This window comes from Vombatus ursinus, unplaced genomic scaffold, assembly GCF_900497805.2.
Source record: "Vombatus ursinus unplaced genomic scaffold, bare-nosed wombat genome assembly UNPS02014848.1, whole genome shotgun sequence".
NCBI classification, from domain to species: domain Eukaryota; kingdom Metazoa; phylum Chordata; class Mammalia; order Diprotodontia; family Vombatidae; genus Vombatus; species Vombatus ursinus.
The window spans coordinates 8,702,543-8,728,709 of NW_020954626.1; the positions used below are offsets into that span (position 1 = coordinate 8,702,543).

Consider the following 26,167-nt stretch of genomic DNA (forward strand, 5'->3'; position numbering starts at 1 on the left):
AGAAAATGCTATTTGAATAAACGTCAGTGAAGAAATTGTTGAGAAGGGGAATCCTGAATTTCTCCCACTGTAAGTTTCAGGCTTGTGATCTGATGACAAGGCCTTAATTTCTTAGGTCTTGACCTAAAGAAGTTAGAAAGTGTTAGAGGAACAAAGAGGATGTCCAGTAGAAACACAATGCCTTTTGAATTGCATCAGGTGGTTATTTTAGTCTTGTGGAGGAAAAACACAGAAAAGGTTAACTATGATCCAATTGTAGTAATCTTCCAAAGAACAAGAAGACAGATTATGATTCCATGTGCTTCTCCTTTCCCCAGGACCTTTACAAAGTGTCAGTGTTTATGTGGGTTTCTTAAGTATCTGTTTACTTGGAAGCTTTGTAAAGGTTTACGTTCTAGAGGTAAGAAGGCAACGTTACCGGCTTGAGGAGGCAGCCTGTACTTTAAAAAGCACAGACATGGAAAAGACAACATTCTAAAATATATTTCTTACATTTTTAAAAGATTAAAAATAGTTTTGCTAAAGTCATGGAAATGTGTCAAATAGCTAATAGCCCTGATGGAATTAAAGTTCCAAGTATGATTTTTTTTAATTAAAAGTTTATATTCTAAATTTTTTCTTTACCCTTTAAAGCTGAGTTAAAAGCTAGTATTCAACTTTATAGGAAAAGTTATTTCATGCTTTTGTCATAAAACTGAGGAACTTGTCTACCTTTCGTTACAGTTCAGCTTTTAAATTAAATATCATACAAAGAAATATCGTACAAAGAATTGTCTGTTTTCTTATGTAGTCTTCAGTAATGTTGGGTTTGTTTCAAGGAAGAACATAAGAAGTCATTGCTCTTGGGAGAAGTAGTAGGCCATGTTGGATGGAAGGAGATTCCCAGTCTAGGCAAGGCTCAGTTTTGTAATTAAGTAAACAAAATTCCCTAGAAAAGGTTTAAACTTTATTTGTCCCACTTCTATCTTTGACAAAGTACTGTTAAAAGTGCTTCATAATTATAGAAAAAGAAAAGATGGGGAAAGGTCCAAGTGTTTTGCCTAAAACGTGTTTTTGTATGTAACGCCAACGTTTCCATTTCACAAGGTAGAAGCTGAAAGGTGGTAAATTCAAAGAATATTCTTAATCCATTTTCTTTAAAGATGAAGCATTTGAAGAGAAAAACTCTAAACTTGAAATTGTTTGCTTACATACAGTTAAATACTCATGCAGATGACTCATTAGTAAGTCTGTTCACATATAGATGTTAATATCGTTCTGAAAACTGGTTCAGGTGAGGAAAAATTTGGCACATACTGTATCATATAATTTGTTTTTCATAAGAACTATATGGAGCAAGTAGCTTAAAAACTAATCCTAAAATATCCAAGATTTTTCTTTTGTACAATTTCCTTTATCATTTTTACACCAGTGTTACTATTTGGAGAAATGATTTTATAAACCTCTTTCTACTTCCCTGTAGAATTTTGCTTCAGATTTTACAGTGATTAGACTAGTTAATCTTGAGAGAAGTAAATTAATGAGTTAGATTTGTCCATAACCACATACTGTCCCCAGCAGGGTCAAAGGTAACATTTTGAAGTTAGGGCAAACTTGGTTTGACCTTTTGTTTCTTGGTCATCCAGAAATCTCTAAGGAAAGGCTGCTGAAGACGTTGAATGACAAAAACTTTTGCATTCGTTGGCTCTTTCTTTTTGTTTGGTCCCAACCTCTTCCCCCTCTCTCTTTATCCCTTCCTTTTCCTAAAAGTATGACTGACTTCAGTGCATAAACCTCAGAGAATTTTCATTTCTTGGCTGAACTGGGTTCAACTGCCAGTGTGTTGAACTACATACAGTCTCTGCTAGGAGGGTATGTTGTCAACAGTGTACTTTATTAATGTTTCAGAGTGAAGGTTATGTTCGTTTCCATGGGCCCATGAAAACAATGAAGGAGGGGATCAGGTGCTACATTGGTGGATCTATATTTCTTAAAAATGTAGGTGGCTAAGGAGTGACACTCACTGATTTGTGCAGTATATTACCTCAGTAAACATGTATTTGAAAGCTAGTTCCCTAGAAATTCCATAGGTTATAAATCTCAGAGTGGAAACTAAGATTACTACTGAAATAAAAGAAAATAGATTCTGTAGCAGTTGAGCTATGGCCATTACCATAAAATTAAAGTTAATAGTAAATATCTGCTTGCCTTAGACTAAAAGGACATTTTTTTCACAATAAAATAATTACAGTAATCACTTAGGTAGGGTTTGAGATATGGGCATAGCAAGAAAAAATTACAGATTTTGTTTAGCTTCCTAGTAAACCCAAGTTCTTTTTATAGTCACTTATAAGAATGAAATTTTGTCTGATTTTGTGCTAAATACAGTATATTTAAAATTCTTGGGGAAGGATGTTTGTTCTTTTATATAGAAAATTATTATAAAAAGAAAAATTTCAAAATAAAGACATTAATATTAACTTATACAGACATTCTATGAAGTTTTTTCATGTAGATATTATAAAAAGTGTTTATCATATTAAAATAATAGCTTGTAATATCCATATGCTAAGAAGGATTTACATGATGGTCCCTTATGTTTCTCAGGTTGATGATGCTATATTTTTTAAGCGCCTAAATAAATCTCTCCCCCATTGGGTTTAGAAAAAAGAAACTAGCATTTATTGAAAAGACTTTAGTGGTAGATTGTGACTTTTTATGATAAAATTAAATTGTGTCATCATTTTTATGCTCACTTAGATTTTAAATTATTTTAGACTTTTGTTTCTTCCATTATGTTAAAAATTGTACAGTTCTCACTGGGGTTAAGTTTCTTTTTTTTTATATGTTGAAAATATCTTGTTTGTGCTGGGGGCAAGGAAGGGGCATAAGAAGGGGAATAGAAAAAGGATGGACTCACCAGTTTTTTGAAGTTAAGAAGTTTGCCAGATTTCTTAAAATTTAAAATTTCAATCCAATCATGTCTACAGAATCAATATTAATTTTTAAATTGCACAGCACCTTTTCCCCAAAAATTATTTGGGTATTTGATAATATTGTGCTCTATGATTAATGATATTAACTTCATATTTATTTATGCCTTCTACTGTTTATCTTCTTTTATATATGGATAACAACCAGTAAATTGGAATTTTCCTTACTTGATTGAATGTTATATTCCTGTATACAAATGATAAATTTTTCAGTCTTCAATCAGCAATAGAAATATGTTTATTTTATGTGTGTATATACATATATAGCCATTTCTAATACAATTTCCATAGACTAATCAATTACTTTTTTAAAATATTGATTTGATCAAGTAGCTGATTACAATTTTTGTTCTTGGGCAGTAATTTTCAGATATGGCTTAAAAGTGAACTGTGGGAAAAAGCATCTAGTTTTTCTAAGTTTTTGAGGGTTGGCACATAATTGTACATTAAGACTTATGTTTTGAATTCATGGAATGCAGGCCTTAATTCTAATTTATTATGTAGGATTTGATTTTGTTTTTAGTGGCTTAGATTTGGTTGGTTTGGTTTTTTTGTTTTTGTTTAGGTTTTATTGTTGTTGTTAGATTTACTCCACTAGTTAAAAGTGTTTTATGATTTAGAGTAAAATATAAAACTATAGGTATCATGATTATGCTTAGGGCTTCCGGAGCATAATCAATGAAGTTTACTTTTAAAATATTATTGGCATTAAATATCTTGATAATGGTTTTTAAATTACATTGATGTGGTGTCAGACACAAAATTCCAGAGTTCACCTAGAGTTTCCTAGAGTTGGAAGTCAAGGTTGGTTTTAGATAATTTGGAATAGTCACCTTATAGTAATGAATTCGCATTCATTACACTATATAATGACCTTGGAAACTGATAAGACCTGCTGTTCCTGGCCATTCTGTTTGAGGGCCTGGTTCAGTTCCAAATCTGAGGCTCTCTGAGTAGGAAAATATTTTTAAAACCTCAGAAACTAGTTGTGTAATAAAACCAATATGTTCAGAAAAAAGATAAATTATCTATGGAGAGCCAGTTGGAAGCCATCCTCTCTTCTAGGCAGGTGAAGCTATCCAGAAAGTGTTGTTGTCTGGTCTGATGTTGATTCCTGTTTTCTTAGGCCATGAAAGCTTATGGGAATCCCATTGTTTTTCCTGAAATAAAATATACAGCCTAAAAGTTCTGGAGTGCAGGAAGTAGACGGATACTTCGAATAAACCATAGGAATCTTGAGTCATCTAAAACATCCTTCCCTTCCTCTTCTGGGAATAAGTGATTTAGCCTTTTTGGGCCTCAGTTTCTTCATCTCTAAAATGAGAGGCTGGACCCTCAGGCCCTTTCCAATTCAAAGCCTATGATCACCTGTGATTAGTAAGACAAATTTCTCTATTCATTTCCCATTAATTGGAGAAACCCCTCACAGCCATTAGATTTAGGTATGAGTGCTTTTGGAAATTAAGATGTCAGTATCTTGCCTTATGTAGAACTGGCTGCCCATGTAGGTAACTAGCAAAAAATGTTTGCCCTTTTAGGCAGGGGCCTCTAGGTCTTTGGATCTTTCTTTCCATAGCACTTATGAAAGGATTATCATACATATAGGCCAAAATGCTTTGAAACCAGGAGCAGAGTATGGCAGTGTCACCAAAGCAAAGCAGAGTGAAGTGGTCCACCTATCTATTAAAACTGAGGCTGTCCACATAGTCAAGCTGGAAACTTCAGGGAGAAAATATATTGGTCTTTGCCAAAATGGTTCAAATTGGCTGCATGAACTGACTCATTCCATGGATAATTGTGTAATCATTGCAGAGAATAACTGTGAATATTCAGCCTGGAATTACAGTATCCTTCCTGGAGCAATAACAGCTTGCAGCCTGGGAAAAACCCCCGTTAGGATATTTTTGTGGGTATGTTCTCTTTGGCTAAACCCAGGAGAGGGATTTGTCAGATGTCCAGCCTCGTCCTCTTTCTTAAGCTGGAGTTGACCCTGTGGTTCAGTTCATCAGATATCTACACACCCACCAACATTTTTCCCAAAGTCATTCTTACTCTTTAGGAAGAAAGTCCTATTCTAACCGAGAATCTAAATCCTTGTTCTTTGAACAGTAGTTTTGAAATGGTGGCTGCAGCCTTAGATTTTGAGTTCCTCAAGGGCAGGAACTATCTTGTGCCATTCTTTGTATCTCAGTGCTTAGCACAGGGCTTGGCAAACAATAGGCACTTAATAAATGACTGACTTAATAAATTGAGTATCTAACACATGCCAGGGTAGGATGGGTAGCTTAAAGAGTTGAACTTTGAATTACTGGATCATTAGGTTGGGAGTCGAGAGGGATATCAAGCATTGTCTAACTGATGCTCAGAGTCATGAGTTGTTGGTCTCCCATGTCTGGAATGTACTTCTTCTTTACCTCCACTTCATGGAATGTCTAGAATTCACTCCAAGCCCAGTATAGATACTATGTCTACACAAGACTTTTCCTGATTTCCTCAAAAAAAAACCAAACCTAATTATTAATACCCTCTGTCTTTTGAAATTACTTTGTATATACTCTTTATTTACTTATTTTAGTAATACTCTCCATTGAAGGTAAGCTCCGTGCAGGCAAGGACCACTTTATTTTTGTCTTTGTTTCCTCAGTACCTTGTACACAGTAGGCACTTTGTAAATATTTGTTGAGTTGAATTAAGAGATTTGCCTGAGTTCACAAAGGTATAGAGTATAAAGTAGCAGAGCTAGGATTTGAACCAAGATTTTTTTTGCTCCAAATCTAGTGCTCTTTCATTAGACCATATTAAAGTCACATATTTGGGAATCTGGCTTCTCATCTCATCTCTGCCACTTATTAAATATATGATCATTGGGCATGTCACTTCTAGAAAGAGTAATTAACATTTGATATCCCTGCTTCCTCCTCACCCACTCACTTCTTAACATTTTGCAGTCTGGCTCCTGTCCCCACCATTCAACTGAAACTGGTCTCTCCCAAGTTGCCAATTATCCATTAATTTTCAAACCCATTAGCCTTTTTCTCAGGTTATATCCTCTTTAACCTTTATGAAGCATTTATTACAGTTGACCACTTCCTTCTTGTAGTCTTTCCTCCCTTAGCTCCTCTGACATTGTTTCTCCTGCTTGTCCTCCTACTTAACTGACCTATCCTTTTCCATTTCCTTCCTTTCCGTGACTTGTCTTTTTCTATTACCCTGTCCCTGAGTATGTGTCTGCTTCAAGGTTCTGTCATTGGTGCTCTTCTCTCTTTTCCAATTTCATGGTTTCAATAAAAACCTTTATGCAGATGCCCCCAAATCTGTATAACTATCTTCAGTCTCTTCCCTAATCTCTAGTACCACACTTCCATATTACTGCTGAGATGTACCACTGACAACGTAAACTTAGGATGGCCAGAAAAATCATCTTCTCCCCCAAAGACCTGTTACTCATCAGAACTTTCTGTCTCTATTGATGGCACCATCATCCTTCCAGTCACCCACGTTTTATACCTCAGAGCCATCTATCTTCTCTCTCCCTCATTCACCATAACCTGTCATATTCCAAATACTGCTGATTCTATCTCCACATTATTTCTCACATCAGTGTTCTCCCTTCCAACCTCAGTCAAGTTCCTCATCACCGTCTGACTAGACTACTCTATTGGCCTCTTGACTGGCTTCCCTATCACCAGTCTTTCCTCTCACCAATCCATTCCTTGCATGGCTACAAAAATATTAATCCTAATGCATAATGTCACTGTCCTGCTCATAAATGGCTCCCCATTCCCACTGGAATAGCATACAAACTTTACACTTGAATTTTTAAAGTTCTTTACAACAAGCAAAACAGCTTTGAAAAGGATGTGTTGAAATATATATATATATATGTATATGTATATGTATATATAAGTGTATATAAAGCAAGCAGTACATAATAAAGACCAGTGTTTTTATATGCAATCATTGCTTTCCATTCGGTCTCTGGAAATGCTCTCTCTCCATCTCTGTCTCTCATCTCTGTCTCTCCGATCTCTCTCTCTCTCTCTTTCTCTTTCCCTCTCTTATTTTTGTGTTAAGTTTAGAATTTATAATATTAAAGTTCTCTATAATCTAGCTGCATTCTACCTGTCTAGACTCATTTCATCCTTATACCTTATACTCATACTAGATTCTAGCCAAATTAGACTAGCTATTCTCCTGCTTTCTCCCACCTCTGTGCATGTCTGGAAAATCCTTTTGCTTTTTTGCAGTCTTCCTTCAAGACCTAGTTCAAGTGTCCTTCCTCCCTTTTGTCAAGTCTTCCCTGGACCTCTCCCTCCAGTTCTTGTCTAGATCTGTTTCCCTTGTGTATCTTACTTACTGGGGGTTGGGGGGGGGGGGTGTGCTTCTCCATCATTAGATTATGAATTCCTTGAGGGAAGATACAATGTCATCTTTATAGTGCCTTGCTGTTAGAGTGTACATAACTATTCTGTTTATTACACTGTAGTGAACTTAAAATCTCTGAGCCCAATTTTTCTTAACTTTGAAATGAGCGTAAGTAATACAAGTCATACCTACCTCATATAATAATTTTGAAGATCAGTTGAAACAATATATATATAAGAACAGGTTATAAACTACATAGAATATATTATTAACTCTTTTTTGACTAACTGGACCCAACTAGATGACTTCATGAAATCCTTTGTATTTCTAAATCATGAAAATTTCCCTTTTAAGTTTCCATCAGAATTTGCATTGTAGAGTTTAGTTTGGTCTCAGAGGTATATGTGCAAACACATGCATACTTTCTTTTTTTTCTTTTAGATTCTGTTTGTAGTAACACAAAATCAGACTTGTGATTTGAACTTATGATTAGGTCATTAACCAAGAGGGGGGAAAAAAACTGGCATCCATGGGCAGGTGATCAGGTGACATAAGAGGCCTGGTTTTAATTTGTGGGCAGTACTGATTGTAACTGAAAGAGACTTGCTCTTTTTGTGGAATTGGCTGACTGTTTCACCACATCTGGAGTTAATAAAGTCCCTGAGACCACATCAGTTGTGTTTTGCCGCAAGAACTCTTTGATCTGAAAAATCTAGACGGGTACAGCTGCTGCTTCCTAACATTGCAGCTATGTTTTTGCAAGCTATAGTTAAGATACCAAAACAAGTAAAAAACTTTACAGAGTTATGTGCCCAAGCTAGTTCTTCTCTGTCACTGTTTGAGGAGACCTCTTTGAGAACCACCTATTTCATAACATTTTTTATCGTGATAAAGTCTCAGAGATGTTTTTAGTACATGGTAGACTTGTATCACCTAAAGATTTTCTCAGTTTAGTTTGTGTTTAGAGGACTTTATAGAAAATGTCAGAGGTATAAAAGTTGAAAATGAAAACAACCTTTTACATGCATGGTGTACTTGGAACTAGGCTTGGAATTGGAAAGACCTGAATTCAAATCCTACTTCTGTAACTGGCTTTGTGACCCTGGGCATGTGACCTAACCTTTCTGGGCCTAATTTCCTTCATCTTTGAAATGAGGGGTTTGGATTTGATGGTCTCTAAGGTCCCTTCCAGCTCTTAATCTGTGAACTTGTGATCCTTTGATTGATAATGAGTCTCATTTACTTCTGGATATTTAATGTAGGTTTCTATATTAATTTATGCAAATTTCTATATCTCAGCTGAATACTGTTTAGCTTTATTTCCTTATTCTCTATGACAGTGATCGATTAACCATTAACTCGATAGCATATGCTGCTTTATTTGGCCCAATAGAAAACTTGTAAACTAGTAAACCCAATTTTAGCCTTTTTATGTACTATTGTAACATTTTAGTATTTGATAAGTGGAGTATGTCATTTATGGAGTCTGATAAATTGAGTATGAGTAAGGTTGTTCATGTAGGGCAAAGAAGTGAAAATTTACTGAACTTAGTCAAACTTGGTGAGTTTTTTTTCCCCACATGTGAAACTTAAAACTACAAAAATGAAGTTTCTCCATAATTATGAAAACATGAATCTTTCATTTCATTCCACTATATACCACAGATGGAGTTTAAGGATTTGGTGTATCGTACTTCCAAATCAACAGGTGTATGTTTGCAACCTATAATAAGAGAAGATATTTGAGATAAAAATACGCGGTGTCTTTTTTTTTTAGTCTTCGTCAGTACATTTTGGACAAGTTTGGTTAATTTCTAAATTTTTCACTCATTTTACACCTCAACTATAATAAAGTTTAGAGGAGGAGAGATGTGAAGAATCTTAATTGCCCACAAGTTGAACCTGCATGTTAAAAGTATATTAGTAATGTTTTTCCATTCTGGCACAGTCAGCACTATGAAAAAGCTTTAGAGTAGGAAAGCATCCTCTGAACACCAGGAAAGGAAGTACAGTGAGTGAACCTTCCCAGGTTCCCTTCCTGGAACGCCTGCGTAGCATAGATCTTCTCAGGCAAGAAGCTTAACCTCAGCCTTCTTCCATGCCATAGGTGTGTACATTTTACTCTTTGGATTCTTAAAACTTGGGAAGTTGCCATGATGAGTAGCCATTAAAAATAACATGACCATATCCAATCTTTCAATGCCACCAGGAAAGTGAAAATGTACTTTTAGTTCTTAGCACAATTTTTTAAAAAGTCATTCTCTATATAAGCTTATTAAAGCTTAAAAAGTGCACCAAGATTTTTGGGATACCCACTAAGAGGATAGTTTGGGGAGAAGACCTACAAGTCATGGACCCAAAAGGTTTGAACTTCAGGAGTACTTGAAGCTATACTTTCTACTTGCTTTACAAAGAAACTACATTTAAATTGCCAGAGATATTTTTATACTTACTTTATAATTTCATATACTAGTCTGGAGGCTGGAGACCTCTGTAGCCCCTTTAGATATTGTGCATTAAAAGATTTCTGCTTGGTTTATTTAATTTTTTTTTAACCATTTTAGGTCCTGTGTTAATGTTGTACTCCCACAATATTTTGGCATGTCAGTTTTTTATTAACAATCTTGTACATAATGTACTTTATAGCTCTAAATCTCTGATCCTGTGAAAATTGTCCTGCTGAAATGAATGTGGGTCCTTCATGTTGCATTAAAATTTAATTTAATCTATTGTTACCAAAATAATACTTGTCAATGAAATAATTTCCCCTGCTCCTTACAAATCATCTCCTTGTCTTATTGGTAACCCTCTTAGGAACATCTCACCTTTTTCCTGGTTCATGTGTAGTCCATACATAATATAAATTTTTTTTAAGGATTTATTTGTTTTCCCTGTTTGATTTCAGCAGCTGCCATAAGGATAGTTTGATTATTAAGGTTATTTGGCTGCCTAAATAGTTTCCAAAGTGATGAGAATGTTGGTCACTTGCCAGTTCAAAATGTTCATACTGTGCTTATCTGAAGCAAAGGTTTACCAAGGGAAATTGGTCCTCCACCGACAAATCAAAATGAGCTGTTGGGTTTTTGTTTGTTTGTTTGTTTGTTTTGTTTGTTAAGCAGTGTCAGATTTGAAAGATTATTTGATATTGAAGCTTTAAAATCCCACAGCAGGATATAGACTGTACTTTCTTTTTATGGCAACCCCATCAAGTTAAGGAAAAATCTGAGTGAATTGCACGATGCCCTAGGTATTTAATTCTCAGTATTTACATGGGTCATTCACATTTTATGTAGTTTAATTAAATTGTGATTGTTTGGTATTTTAATGTTTACATCAGGAGTTTGAATTTTATGAATCCAGTTTATCTTTTGGGCCATATTTAGTGAGAGTTTTATACTAATGCATTTTGTGCCACAAGACTGTGGGGTTTGTGTTTTGTAAGCAAATTCAACATTTATGCCTTTATCCAACCACCTGGTTTAATTGGCACACAGTAAAGTATGTTATGGGGATGCTCATGGTGTTCTGCTCTGGCAGTTTGCTGAAAACAAACATTCAGACAGTGACCGAATTAAGCATTATTTGCCTGGACTTATGTACATATTTTGTGTGGTTTGGGGCTCTTTTTTTGAGTCCTCAATTCAGCTTTATCTAAATGATATCCAGAGAGTATTTATTCGTTTTTTAAATTCTGTTGGTATTTAATTTTAAGGTATATGCACCATCCCCGAATTCGGATGATTTCAACCGAGAATCTCCTAGTTACCCATCTCCCAAACCACCAACCAGTATGTTTGCTAGCACTTTCTTTATGCAAGGTAAGTACTATTTAAAAACAAACAAACAAAAAACCTCAGTACATTCTACTGTGGTTATCTTCCGCACATTAACTGACACTTTTGGTCATAAAGTTTCAAGAAAAGAGTGGTTGCTATGTGACCATGCAGGAAGTTTGATATAAATTATCTAGGTGTTTCTGAGTGAAATAAACTATCCTTTGATTTAAAGTTTTTCCAGTGACGTTAATTGCTGACTTCAATTTAGGTGGATTACCCAGTAGACCAGATGGGCAATCATCCAGTCTTAGATTTGTAAGGGGCTTCAAAATAGCACATTGGAGTAATTGAGAAAAATGAGGAAAGGAATTCTTGATCATTCTGAAACCTGAATGGACAGCTTTTATTGACAACTGGTTCAATTTTTAATTACCCTTTACATGAAGGATTTAGAGTTGTGTCACACCTAGAATTACTAACATAAATGTGGTACGAAGAGGGGAGAACAGGGTAAAACTTTGTAAAAGAGAAAAAGGATTGTGTTGCCTTTACTTCATGTCTAGCAAATAATTTTACTTGGTCTGATGTGGTTTTGGACTATGGAAAGCACATACTACACGTGAGCAATAAATTCCTATATACGGAGTTATTTGACTTTTATATTGGTGAGTGAAGTCACTACTGACACATTTTGGTTAGAGGCTGAATATAATATAGTAATTATCAGTTATTTAAGTCTTCTTGAAAAACTTATTTCACTATGTTAAAATGTTTTAGATAATATAAATTGCCTATTATGGATTAAGAAGTTTTTACATTTTATATTTATGGTGAGTGCCACTTAACCAGGCTTACAAGCATCAAACTTCCCCTCCTGTAGTTTGGAGTTTTATCATTTTTCTTGATATGAATTTGGACTTTCTAAAGGTTTTTGTAATTAGTTTAAGTACTTGGTATTTCCTCAGCTGCCAGATTGTATTTCAACTGTTAAGACTAATTTCTTCTTTTTAAATATAGCAATGCAACGTGAAGAAAGAAAAGCTAGATGGAGTCTTATTACTGGCACGATAAGAGTGAGGGGAAATCTAGAGAGAAAACATTTTTATATAATCATTAAGGTAGAAATAAGTTCAATTTCTTTGCTAAGAAGAAATTTTTGTTTCTCTCTTCTTTCTAGATGGGACCCACAATTCTTCTGACCTTTGGAGTTCATCAAATGGGATGAGCCAGCCTGGTTATGGTGGAATTCTGGGGACCTCCACTTCTCACATGTCACAATCCAGTAGTTATGGCAGTCTGCATACACATGACCGCTTGGTAAGGCTATAACCCACAATTAAGGCACAGTAGCATTCTGTTTCTACTTGTATTTCTTTTAGGATTAAAATTATAAAATTAGGTTCTGTCAAAACACTCAAATTTGAACTACTTCTCTGATTAATGCATTCTACTTGTGCTTGCAAGAAAACAGCCCTAACACAATTGGAGTTCCTCGGCTGATAACTTGCAACATTCTCTTTCTGACATATTGCAGTCGTTGTTTAACCATGTGTGCATGTTTATTCAGGAAGTGTAGCTGATGAGATCTTGTCTTTTTCCCCTTTTTTCTAGAGTTATCCTCCACATTCAGTCTCACCAACAGATATAAATGCAAGTCTTCCTCCAATGTCTAGCTTCCATCGAGGCAGTACCAGCAGTTCACCTTATGTTGCTGCCTCACACACTCCTCCCATCAATGGATCAGATAACATTTTAGGTGAGCATTTTAAGGTTCAAATATCATTAGAATCTAATTTTTGGATTATCTGTGATCCTCTATGTCTTTTTATTTTTTTAAGTGAGGATTTTTTAAAGATTTTCATTTATCAGCCCAACATGGCTCAAAGGAACCTATAGAATCACCATATTAAATATACCACAGACAGAATGTTTGTTGTATTAGTGTGACAGATGTAGAATTAATTACTAAATAGCATACCTCTGAAATAACTGCGAGATATACTTGTTTATAAATGTCAGAGGCATGTAAACTTACTTCATAGTCTGAAAGTAAACTCTTGGTTCATTTTCCTACTCATGATGTCCAGGAACCAGAGGGAATGCTGCTGGAAGTTCACAGACAGGTGATGCACTTGGCAAGGCTTTGGCATCTGTGAGTATTAACACTGTATTCAGTAGTGATTAGAGGTCATTGGGTTTGGGGAGGGGGGTCTTTTCTGGGCTATTATGTATCATACATAAAATGTGGTCCTTAGTCTCTAGAATTCCATATTATAATTTCCACATTACAATTATACAACTCTTTGTTAATCACCAAACTGAGTCTACAGTTGACATGTAAACTTAAATTATTCAAAAGTTCTCTCTCTCTTTCTCTCTGTCTTCTCTCCTTTTCTTCTTCTTCTCTTCCTCATTTCTCTCTTTCTATATGCATATGTACACTCATATATACATATATGTACACACATAGATGCATATATATATACACATAGGTGTATATACATACATACATACATTATATTGTATGTATTGGATAAAGCAAGTTGTTTTTATTTTTCTTCGTGAGAATTAGCCTTCTGACTTCATTTGAAACATTTTTCTCCTTTATATGTGGATCAGCTGTAAGTAGATGGAGAATGAATTTGGACATTTTGCATCCAAGGCACAAATAACAAAGATTAGTGGATCAGCTCATTCATAAAGGTTTAAAATACATGCTCAGTGACCCATTAAAATAGGTCGAATGGAACCAAGAAGGGCAACCCAGCTACTCCCTTCAGATCCAAAGAATAAAATGGATTTATAAGGAATTTATTTTAAAAGGCAAAAGTATTTTGCATATAAAAGAAAGGGAAAAACCAACAACAGAAAGACTGTTTATCATTTCAGCTGCAGTTGATCCATTCAGGAGATAAGGAAATGAGAGAACAACATTGCAGATGCCAAGTTCGTTTCAAGAATTGATGCTAAAATGAATAAAACCATGTTTTGGGAAATTTATAATAAAATTACCATAGTATTATCTAGGAGAACTACTTTACATCATACTGTTATCAGCATATTAATAATAAAGCACTGATTATGTTTTAGTGTCTGATTAATAGACAATCAACATGAAATCCTCCCTTTTCTCACTGCCAATTGGAAGGCAAGGCAGTCATCACTAACCCACAAGGAGCCTTAACTCAATTCTTTTACCCAGCTCAGAACATTCTTCCCAGGCTGCTTCCTGTTCTCATTTCCTTCTTTTTCTGGCAAATATACTCTTACAGATCTTATAGACTTGACTTCTTTCTGACACCAGTTCTCCTGATGCCAAGTGGATCTGTTGATGTCCACTTAGGAGGTTGGGTATTTCTTACTAGGACTGATTGAAAAGCCACCACTAGTATTTTATAGAGATAAGCCACATGTATAGAGTCTCTGTACTCAGAGTTGTGAAAGCAAGACAAAGCCAAACTCTAATAGCTGTATCCTTAAATTTCCACTTCCTAGTAAATTGAGATTTTTGAGAACTGTTCCTGCTACGTTTTATTAACTTATAGGTTCCTTCTGAAGTGGGTGAGGTACTTAGAGGAAGTGGCATCTGGTAGCAAGTATTTCAGACGCAGCAGGACCAATAAGAATTGAATTTGTGAGCTTCTTCAGGCTTTTTTAAATGCTGTATTGCTTGTTGTAAAGAATAGCTCTCTGAAAAGAATATTTTGGGAAATGTAGATGACTTAAAAACACGATATCAATTAAAATGTATCTTCACATAATATTGCAAACTTAGTAGAGAACTCTGTACTTTCCAAACTACTTCCACATACATTATCTCACTTGAACCACACAATAGCACTATCAGGTAGGGATATATAACTAGGGAATATAAAGTTTCAGAGTCCATTTAAATTCTCTGCAGAAATCTTGACTTGTAAGCAGGAAAAAGTTTCTGGCATCCTCAGTGGTCCTCTAAGTGCATTTTCAGGTACCTCTAGGTCCTTGAGTACTTTCCCTTATTATGACTAGCACACTAGCCATACCAGGTTGGCATTTGGAAAGAATTCCAAATTTACTGTGAGTGGAAGCCAGGGAAGAAATGTTTAATCTAGTTAGTGGGTGGGCTTTGGTTGTCATGGAAACTTAGCTCTGTCATCCTATGTTGTTGCTTGGCAGGAGCAGCCAGGTCATTCCATAAATCATTTCTGTCATAGCTGATGGTGATGCATTCCATCTGCTCTATCACCGCATGCCATAGTCTGCACACTTCAAATCCCTTGCTTCAATCCATCTGCTGCCCTCCCTCTCCAGTCCCCCCACCCCAAGAACACATTCTTTCCCAACCCCCACTACAGACTTACTTTTACAGCAAATAGATATGTTCTAAAAAATAAAACATTAAATTGTCAAGGGAGAGTGTGAGTAGATAGTTAAGTATGTGAAGGATGGGGAGAAGAAATTTAATGATTGTTACAGTGGAGAATCTGATAACACACATTTCAAAATTTCCATCTTGAGTATTACACTTTATTTGGAAAAAGTGAATGTAGTAGGTTCATAAGGACATCATCTCAAAATTTTGAATTCTTCAGATTTTTAAATATTTAAGAGGAATATGTGATTTTAAACATAGAAACTCCCATGCTATTGTTAAAAATCATTTCTAGTTCCCAAATTGTCTGTTGATTTTCATCTTAGAAAGGCCTTTCATGTGTGAAACATCAGAGGGTACAACCTTTGTTCTTCAGTTTAGGTATTAAAGCGCATGCAGAATACTCTGTGATTAAACATGTAAGGCCAGATAATACATTTGCAAAGGTTCTTTTATTTTAGGTTTAAGCCAGGATAATTGTGGTCTTAATCTCAGGGTAGCAAGAAAGAGAATTGTACATGAAAGTATTTACACAAAGTTCCCAAAGCCCTGTGGATTATGCATTAGTTTTGATAATGAACTAGTGTAGATAGAAAGAAAAGAAAATCTGGGTATTCGTGCCATTTCTAATGTGTTTCCCTGAACATTTGCCAGACAATAACCCTTTAAGATTGTGCCCATGGAGGGTTATATGGAGGAAGAAACATCTGGTTTATTTCAGTGCCTAATACCAAATCAAAACACTTGGTCTTTAATTTAGAGGAGATCAAACAGGAGGACTGTTTAACTTTGTTGATTATATCAGACCTCTTTGTGATAATTTATGTTTTGATTCCTACCTCAGAGCAAGAATAAATGTGTTTTTTGTGATCTTGATGGTTAAATGGCCAGTAGTCCCTAACAAAAGAAAAGAAAATTCAGGGAAGTTGACTTTTAAAAGTAATTCATGAAATAAGTTTCTTTGTTGCCTTTGACTCAATAATATTAGCATAACAAAGATTAACTGAAATGTGCACTGTAGTGTTTAAAAAATTGGGCTAACAGCTCGGAGGTTTGGCTCTGTGGGCTCTCCATTGTGTCCTTTTTGTCTAAGGCCCTTTTCATTAGACCCTGGCTTATTGGCACCCTGCTGATTGGAATGGACCATGACTGATAGGAGGAGGAGTCTCATTTGTTGCAGTAAAATGAGTCATGTTACCGTTTAAGCCTGGCAGAAGGTATCAGAGTTATTCATCATTGGTCATTTAACAGTACAGCAACCATGGATTGCATGCAGAATGAGCTCTTACTTTGTGTTTACGCCCTGGTTTCTAAATGACTTTTTTCCTCCCTCACCCCCATTTTTAAAGTGCATGACTTTTTTTCCCCTTTTCATTTAACTCCACTGTGAGATCTCTTTAAGACCAGAGATTCCAACAGAAAATGTATTGTTGATTTAGTCAAATTGGATGAATGCTGTATTCCAAATGAAGCATTGTGTGTGTTGAGTTTTTCAAAGTAACACAAGTTTTAAAAACTTGGAAAATCTTTGTCTGATATGGTGATAGCAGAGTATGGTGTGTAGAGCCAAAGTTTAAGCAAATGATCTGTAGGGTTTTAGAGTAAGCATGCTTGTTTTACATATTGTGTCATTATAGTCGCATACAAGTTTATTTCTGTACATTTATAGAAACAACATGGAACAAAAGAAGGTAATATGCATCTTGCCAAGTTGTCTGTAAACTCAAGAAACACATTGCTAATAAACCTGTATGTATCATCACCTCAGTCTTGGGGTGGAGGGGTGGCAAAGAAGATGATGATTGGGGGGAAGGCTTTTGTTGTGGAAATGGATAAGCCAGGTTACAAACACAGCACAAATGCTTTCTCCCTCCCTAATGATAAATTTGTGTTACCCTTTTCCTCTTCTGTGAATGCAGTTATTTAAAAAAAGGGGGGGGGGAGTTAACACATACTTTGCATAGAGCAGAGAAACAGTTTTGCTCAGTCATTGAAAGGTAGTAATCCTCGTTGTCACTCTCAGTTTTGCCTGTTCCTCTGAAGTGTAACCTCTTCCTTCTTTGAGATAAAGGAGCTGTCACCAGCTATTGACATGCTTAGGGAATCATTTGGTTGCAGTAGAGAGGAAATCAAGGAAATTGAGGGTTGACAGTCCACTTCCACCCTTGAAGGCCCATATCTGCCAAATAGAGTGATATTGGCAGCTTAATGTGTTAGGAACAATTCCTGAATATAGTCAAGCCTCACTCTAACACTGTTGTCAAGGTTTATACCATGGAACTTGCCTTTAAATGGTCTTATTCCACAGTCCTTATGGTTTTTCAATTAACTCCTAACTGTATGGCTTACATGACCAAATCACTGTATGGTGAATTATATTTTTTATCAAAGTGTGCTATAGCAGCAATCTAATGTATTTGTCTAACATATCACATAGGTTGGATTTAGATGAGTCCAAGGGTTGAAGCTCAGTACCAACTTCCACCCAGCTACCTTTTTACCCCAGTACTTAAGTAACTTTATAGGCAGTACTGGGTTTTGTTTTGTTTTTTTTGTTTGGGATTTTGTTGTGGTTGCTGTTGTAATTGTTGTTGGTGTTGTTGTTTTGGGTTTTTTGTTTTTTATTTGTTTTTTTTTGCAACATCTCTTTAAGGGGGTTTTGAAATGAAGAGGACGATTGTTATTGATCCATTTTACACATAAGCACATTAAAAGCTTAGTAAGTTGGTCAGATTTTTAACAGTGGCAGAATTAAGTGGACCTCAAGTTTTTCTCTTGCATCATTCAATTGGCATGCCACCAAATCAGCCATTCACATGGCTTCAAAAATCCTAAAAACAGTTTTGGATCCTAAGATCCTAGTGACATTTTATAAAAGTAAGCATCAAGCAGTAAGCATTTTTTAAGTGCCTACCATATGCCTGGCACCGGGGATACAAAGAAAGGCATCAGAGACAAAGAAATGTTAGTTGACATTCACCTTTCTTTAAAGCTTTGTCTGATTTCACTTAAACCATAAACCTATGTTGATTTGCATAGTTGAACTAGATCACATATGTACAAAAGCCACTAGGAATTAGAGTGTGACCACCAGTTCATTTTCACAGATGTCACCCAATAACTCTCAGAGGGCAACAACTTGAAGTTAATTCTAGGCAACAATGGAATAGTAATAGTGACCATGGAGAAAACTTCAACCTCCCCATTCATTGCCAATTTTCCTTAGTCATCTGAGCTCCTGCTCTTTACGTGCTCTCCAACTTGACTTTCCAGTTTTTAGTTTTTAATCATTTGGTAATGATCTTTTAAAACTGGGTCGTTGTAATGACAATTTAGTAGCATCTTATAAAAATTTGGTGCCTTTTAATTGAATTAGATGTACTTTTATAGACTGTTTGAAAGTCACACCATGTTTTGTTTTCTACAGAAATCTTCAGGTTTGTTAGTAGTGGCTTGTGAAATTAATGAGTATGCATTTCTTTAGAGAAAATTGTATTATCTTAAACCTGTGTTGATTAGTTTGAGGACTCTCCCCTCCTCCACCTTTAGACAACATACCAGGTCCAAAATTGAATCTTCTAGGGCTTAATATTTTAGTAGAAGCATTGAGGGTGACATCATTCAAAACTGAGGCCTTCCTATTGGGAACAACTTTAAAACCACAAAGAGTTGTTCACTCGAAGACATTCAGGGAATAGCAACTTGCTCCCAGCAGTTGGCCAATTTGCAATAAGCTGGTTCCATGCACACTAGTGAGAGTAATTTGTTGAATCCATTATGGGCACAGGATTGGCCCAGAAGAGGCTTTTGGTGCCTCAACTGAGAGAATTTGTGAAATGTCTGTGGTTGATTAGGTAACCTTTAAGGAAGTGCTACAACTATTTCTATTGGCATACAAAGTCACTATAATGTAATATAACTGCTTTTTTTCTTAATAAATATTCCAGAATTTATACATCCAGAGGCCTGTTGTTAACCTCAAAATAGTCACCTTATGAAACCATTTCAGTAGTGATACCATTGCTCAAAACATTTTTAGAACATCTTTTGTAGATTTGCCTTCTGAACCTTTTATTTATCCACAAAGATAACTTTTTTTTTCCTTCTGAGGATATATTTGATTTTTGGAAAATTGCCCAAAGTCTTTTGGAACCAAGGCTAGTGATCAAGGCTGTTGGTGATCAAATTAGATACTGTCATTTCTAGTCAAAAGAAACTTTTAGCTGTAAAGTAATATCTGTTTTTCTTGTGGTGGATTACACATGATCTCTGAAGGAGAGGGATGCTGAAAATATTTTGAGTATTATCAGCTTCGTAAGGTGACTAAAGAACAACAGTCATTCACGTGTATGTGTTTATGTTCTGACTTACTTTCCCTATCTTTCTGTCTTCTTAATCTCATTCCTATACATTCACATATTGTATTTCAGTGGTCATTTAAAAAACTATTCATTATTTTCACGCCATTTGAAATAACAAAGAAAGCAAACAAGGTTCTCCAAACTCACCTTACAAGAGAAATCATATGATGCTTTTTGAGTGTTAGTATAAAAACTGAGGCTCCACAAACCCTGAGTGTTTCCCAAGGCTTTGACATAATAAAACCATGCTAGTATTGATCACTCATTCTTTTTACACCAAGTTAGCTTCAGAGATGACAACTGAAGATTAAAAAAAAAATTAATCCAGTCAGTAATTTTAAATTTTTTCCCTCTTTTGTCAAATGTTGATAAATAAATTTACTTATTTTCATTTTGTTAGATTTATTCTCCTGACCATACCAGCAGTAGTTTCCCCTCAAATCCATCAACACCAGTTGGATCACCATCACCTCTTACAGGTATGCTAGATTTTATTTTCTTATTAGATAGCATATGTGTTGCTATGATTTTATTTTGAGTGGTAGTCTTTTTTTCCTTGCCTGAAATCAAACTATGATAAAAAAAAGTGTGAAAAAAGTATGTACACTGATATACCTATAAGAGCAAGAGAAAAAAAGAAACATTTTGCTGATTTCTAGCTTATTTAATTTTTGTAATTTCTTATACAAGTTCAATAAATGTTAATTGACAGCAAAGCAAATTATTGTTTGGAAAGAGAACCTATGAAAAGAGTAAAATCTCTTGTTTTAAGAGTTAAAATGTAGCTCATGCTTTTCCTCACAGTCCAGATTTACATTGTATTTTTATGAGCCTCTGTGAATTTGACCGTGCCTGGTTTTATTTCTTTTAGTGGCATATCTTTATTTGTATCCCCTCTGAATCTTTATATATTAACATGTATTCCACAGACTTAAGAAAGATACTTTTTTCATCAGTTTAGTTTTATGGAAAGAACTCTTGTATGAATGACTTACATGTAGTTAAACTTTAAAATGTTTAGAGTAGAAAAAATGGAAGATAGCAATGTAGGTTTTTTCTTTTTTTTTCTTTTAAACAAAACCACTTATTGCTAGTGGACATATATAAGCAGTTGAGATTTGCTTTTGCCTGTTGCCAAGTCATTAAGACTTTAATTAAAAGTATAAGTAAAAATTGCTCAAGACTTTCATTATTTTTGTAAATGGGGGTTTTTACTTTTTTAATGAATAAACCAAGCTAACATTAAATAATTTATTGTAAGTTAGGGCAGATTGTGAAATTTGAACTGTGCTGTACTTTCTTGATCAATACTGTATGAAAGTTAACAATACTGGAGAAGCAAGAGTAGTTGAGTCTCATTTCAGAGAAGTAGCTAGGCAACTTGGTAGTCAGGACCACTGTCCCTACTACTTCCTCCTACAACAATTGGGCTGTGAATCCATTCATCCATTCTCATCAAGCAATTAGTAGTGTCCATGTGGCTTTTCAAGCTTTCTGCATTGCCTAGTCTTTCTAAAAACCAGGGCTCTTGGGTATAGCCATCTCGCATCACCTGTGCTTTGTGTATGAGTGTTGCCTGTCTGCTAAGAAGCATTCCAACGTGGAGATGATGAACTACTGGCAGCTGTTTACAGCTCTTAGTGGGTCCTGCAGCTTTCTCAGACACTGTGGCCTCAGCTGTCTAGTAAAAGTTGAACAGCTGTTCCCCACATAGACAGAACTATGAAAGCCCCATTGACTTAAAGTTGTTGTTTAAAAGGGAGTTGAAATTACAGGCAGAATGATGTAACTTTAACCCTGTTCAGCCCCCGTGGCACAGTTTTGCTAAATTATCAATGTCATTTTTACCACAGCCTGTTTCCCTTTTTCATCTGATATACCCACATTAACTCCTACTAAATATGTTCATTTCCCCCACACACACACCCTACCCCACCCCCACCCCCTTTCTTGGCCAGTCATCTACAAAAGCTGCCTTTTTGTTTTAATTAGCACTGAGTGGAAAGCCAGGCAGCAGAAAAAGCTGGCCTTGCTTCTGAAAGTCTGGGATCAAAGGGCCTATCGATGAAATGAGAGAATCACGCCCTCTATTTACATTTCTTAAAATAATGGTTCAAAATAAAAACTTGAGTCATTCCTCCCCCCTCCATATTTCTTTCATATTTAATGAGTGTTACTTTCTTTTCCCCTCTGATTTGGCTGATTAATGAATATCTGTGGACTAAGAGAGAATACCTGAGAGCTGCTTTTAAGTATTTGTTTAATTTTCTATAATAGCTGAAAAATTCATGTTGAATTCTGTAATGAAGGGATTAATAGGTTTCTTCTTTGATTCAGCAGTCACATTGAAAGAAAAAATTATCTTGTATATCCTTGTTCTGCTGAGATAGCAAATCAGAGACTCTAGGTTTATGCAGGTGCATATCGCCCTCCCCTTCCCTGTCCCTTTCCCCTCAACATCACTACACCTCCCCCCCCACACACTTTTAGAACAACAAAGCAAAAATAGAAAGAAGAGGAAAAGAAGTAAAAGCAGTTTGTCACAAAGCATTTCCATGAGGAAAAAAAGGCAAATCAGTTTTTTGGTTTTTTTTATCAATATGACACACCACATAAAATGTGAAAATTGTCCTCTGTGGAAGGGCATTGGCCTTTTATCATCTTGAGGAGGGAGTGGGGAAGCAAGGAATCCTTCCCCTAGACCAGCCTCCATAAACAACAGAGGAATATTAGGGATTATAGACAGAGGCAGAGGTATACACATCCATTTCAAAGTTGGCTTTCTTGTTTAAGCCCAGAAAGCCAAGCTTTTGCTCTCTCTTCCTTCTTCGCGTGTTCCTTGGGAACTTTCCAAATTATGGCAGATTCTTCCACCTAGAAAGAGTCCTTACCAAGAGGCTTCTTGGAGGTAATTTTGTGTTTGTGAAAAGACAATGAAAAAAGGAAAGAAAGCAGGTGTTTTCTTAGATGGCTTGAAAGTCAGGCAAATGAGGGTATGTGTCTGTGTGTCTGTGTTTTGCCATCCACTGTGCCCTAAAACTTTTCAGTTAGCTTTATACCAAATAATCTCAACTCTCAGCAAGTCAGAAAGAGAAGAGAAAGTAATCAGGTTCTCAGAGGTAGTTAGTTGACTACCTTTATACCTGGGGGGTCAGGGGAGGGAGCAGGGTTTCCCCTATTAGTTGTAGGATTAAACCCTAGTCTCTCCTTTGATGTCACGTGAGAACAAGGATATGAAGGAGATATACTCTAGTGGAAATAGCTTAGATTTGGCTTTTGAGGACTTGAGTTCAAATCTGGTCTCTGCTTCTTATTCCCTTGATCATCATAGACTTTAAACTCATCTGTAAAATCAGGAATTTGAACTAGCTCTGTCAAGGACCCTTCCAGCTCCAATCTGATCAAAAATGACAAATATCCAATAATCCTAGCGCCCAGCATCATCCTTCAAAGTAATCACAACAGTTAATACCAATACATGAATGCAACCTGAAATTATTCTCCAGATATTTATTGAATACCTACTATGTGCAAAGTACTGTGCTTAATGACCATAAGAGTTACAGAGAAGAATAGGTCACTATTCCCAAATTTGAGGCACTGACAGTCTAGAAAAGGTACATAACAAAAAGCCATGAGCACCAAGTACCAGCAGATTAGTATAGACAATAATGGTAGCAACAAATAGAGAGATGAGAAATCACTTTGCACCAGGATAGCCAGGTCTGGAATTATGTGGTAGGTGCTATTTGAAGTAGGCTTTGAAGAATGGCCAGTATTTAAGTAGAGAGAGAAGAGTAAGGAGGCTATCTAAATGAGGAGGATGGATGAACCAAGGCACAGAGTTGGGAAACATTGAAATCAGTTTGACTAGAACAGTGTTCATGTAGAGATATGGTGGGAGACAAATGTTTGTATAAGGCCTTGAATACCAGCCTAAAGAGTTTGGACTTTATTGTGTAGGCAGTGAGGTACTATGAAAGGGCTTGATTAAGCATGAGAGAACCACAGAAATGTGGAAATGCTAGCACTGAATTTCTCTCTGACACAAAATATTGGATTTAGTTCTCATAATTAATTAACCAGCCGCAGTAGGTAAAATTCTTGCTAAATCCCACCCAGAGTGAACTATGCTTTGTAAATCAGATCAGTAGCACTAGATGATTTTATGATCAAAGCTCTTCCAGATTTTCTTGTCAAGCAGCTCTCACTGTTCTTATCCCAGCTATCTTGGTTTCTGAAAAAAAAAAATTGTTTAGAGTACCTTAATATCAGGTACGTTTACTACAAGTCTTCCTGAACAGAAGCCAGTTTTCTTGGGTGCTCTGCAAAGAGCCGAAGGCACTTTCAAAAATAGTTTACTAAGTTTCTATTCTTAATAACCAAAGTGCTAGGAGTATTTTCTACCTAGTAATAACATAGTAAAAGTGAGACCTCTCATTCATCTTATATAATGTAGTCTAAGCCCAGAATTGTCCTTGGTATGTTACAGGATCATAGGATATTAGAGCTGCCAAGGACGTAGAGATCTATTTTCTAGTCCAAACTCCTGATTTTAGAGACGAGGATACTAAGGGCCTAAAAGGTTTAAGAGACTTTCTCGAGGTCATAAATAACAGAGCCAAAATCTGAACCAGGACCTCCGAATACAATTCCAGTGCTCTGTCAAAGATATTATCAATAAGTGAATCAGGAAGCAGTTATTAAGCACTTACTATATGCTAAGCACTGGTTATACAAAGATTAGTGAAAACAGTCCATGGCTTCAAGCAATTTACATTCTAGCCAAGGGAGACAAGAAGTATGTGTGTGCATGTGTATGTGTGTGTATACATATGCACATACGTATATAGAAAATGGATATAAAATAGATACCAGGTGACTTAGTTGGGAAGATGCTAGCAGATTGGTGAATCAGGAATGACCTCATGTAAAAGGAGGTGCTTGAACCAAACACTGAAGGAAACCTAGCGATTCTGAGCGAATCATTTCTCATTTCTCACTTTTCACAGCAGTGAGAAGAGAGTGTTTCTAGACATGGACATGGGAGATATCTGGGGCAAAGGCATAAAGGTAGGAAGTGGAGTGTCATGGATGAAGGATGGCAAAGGAGGTCAGTGTAACTAGACCACAAAGAATGTACAGGAGAGTGATGTGCATTAAAGCTGGAAAGGTAGATTGGGACCAGGTTGTGAAGGGTTTTAAGTGTCAAACAGTTTATATTTGATCCTGGAAATAATAGGAAGCTACTGGAGTTTTTTTGTGGAGGGGAATTACATGGTCAGGTTTGTGCTTTTAGAAAATAAGATTGGCAGCTATTGAAGGATGGAGAGGGAAGAGATTTGAGACCACTTCAGGAGGCAATTGCAATTGTCCTAGAGGTGATGAGGATCTGACCTATGGTGGTGGTTGTGTGAGTGGAGAAAGAGGGATAGGCACTTTTGGACTACTTGCTTGGTTTTCTATATTTCTGTATTGATGCTACAGTTGGTAATTACAGGCTTGAGTTGATTTGGAAAACAATTGTTACTAATGTAATTATTTCCAAATTTCTTTAAGGAGTCAAGTGCAGAAGCAAGACTGTAATGGTAGACTTCAGCACCAGTGTTTAAGAGTTGGGCAAGCAATTTGTAGAGATAGGATGGCATATAGTGGGCTACGCTCCAGAGTTTGATGCAGTTTTCCTCCCCAGAGTTCATGTTGTTGTTTAGTCATTTTCAGTCATGTCTGACTCTCCATGACAACATTTGGGGTTTTCTTGGCAAAGATACTGGAGTGATTTGCCACTTCCTTCTCCAGCTCATTTTACAGTCGAAGAAACAGAGGCAAATAGGGTGAAGTGACTTGCTCAAGGTCACACAGCTAGTAAGTGTCTGCAGTTGAATTTGAACTCGGGTCTTCCTAACTCCAGGCTTAGTTCATGTATAGTCATTTAAATCCTCAATTGCCTGGAAAAACTAAAGAGTCGCAGAGTATGTGCTGCCACTTGTATACAAAGACCACATTATTGACCTGTCATCATCAGTAGACTGTCCTGTCACCGCTGTACTCATGTACAAATTGCTTTTCTGTCTGTTATTTCATTTAATCCTCAAAACAACCTTGTGAAATAGTAGGGAAGGTGGCATTCTCCCCATTTTACAAATGAGGCAATTAAGACCTGGAGAGGTCAAGTAACAAGGTCCAGTATCACATAGTTATTGTTGTTCGCAGAACTAGAACTGGTTTATTTACTCTTAATGAAGTGGCTGTCCTTCTGTACTTTGCTGCCTCCTCCTTGAGGTGTTTTGGGTTTTTTTTGTTTTTTTTTTTTGTTACCAGTAAAGATGAACTGCCCGA

The 26,167-nt window shown here is 36.1% G+C and overlaps 1 protein-coding gene across 5 annotated transcripts in view; it reads left to right on the forward strand.

The window, feature by feature from the left end:
• TCF12 (transcription factor 12) overlaps positions 1 to 26,167 on the forward strand; it is a 408,834-nt gene that overhangs the window by 353,674 nt on the left and 28,993 nt on the right. For all 5 annotated transcript variants that reach the window (XM_027840786.1, XM_027840782.1, XM_027840781.1 and 2 more), the window contains 5 exons: positions 11,050 to 11,155; positions 12,291 to 12,430; positions 12,725 to 12,869; positions 13,201 to 13,265; positions 20,229 to 20,307. In XM_027840786.1, coding sequence (XP_027696587.1) covers positions 11,050 to 11,155; positions 12,291 to 12,430; positions 12,725 to 12,869; positions 13,201 to 13,265; positions 20,229 to 20,307 — 535 coding nt within the window. The remainder of the gene's footprint in view (positions 1 to 11,049; positions 11,156 to 12,290; positions 12,431 to 12,724; positions 12,870 to 13,200; positions 13,266 to 20,228; positions 20,308 to 26,167) is intronic.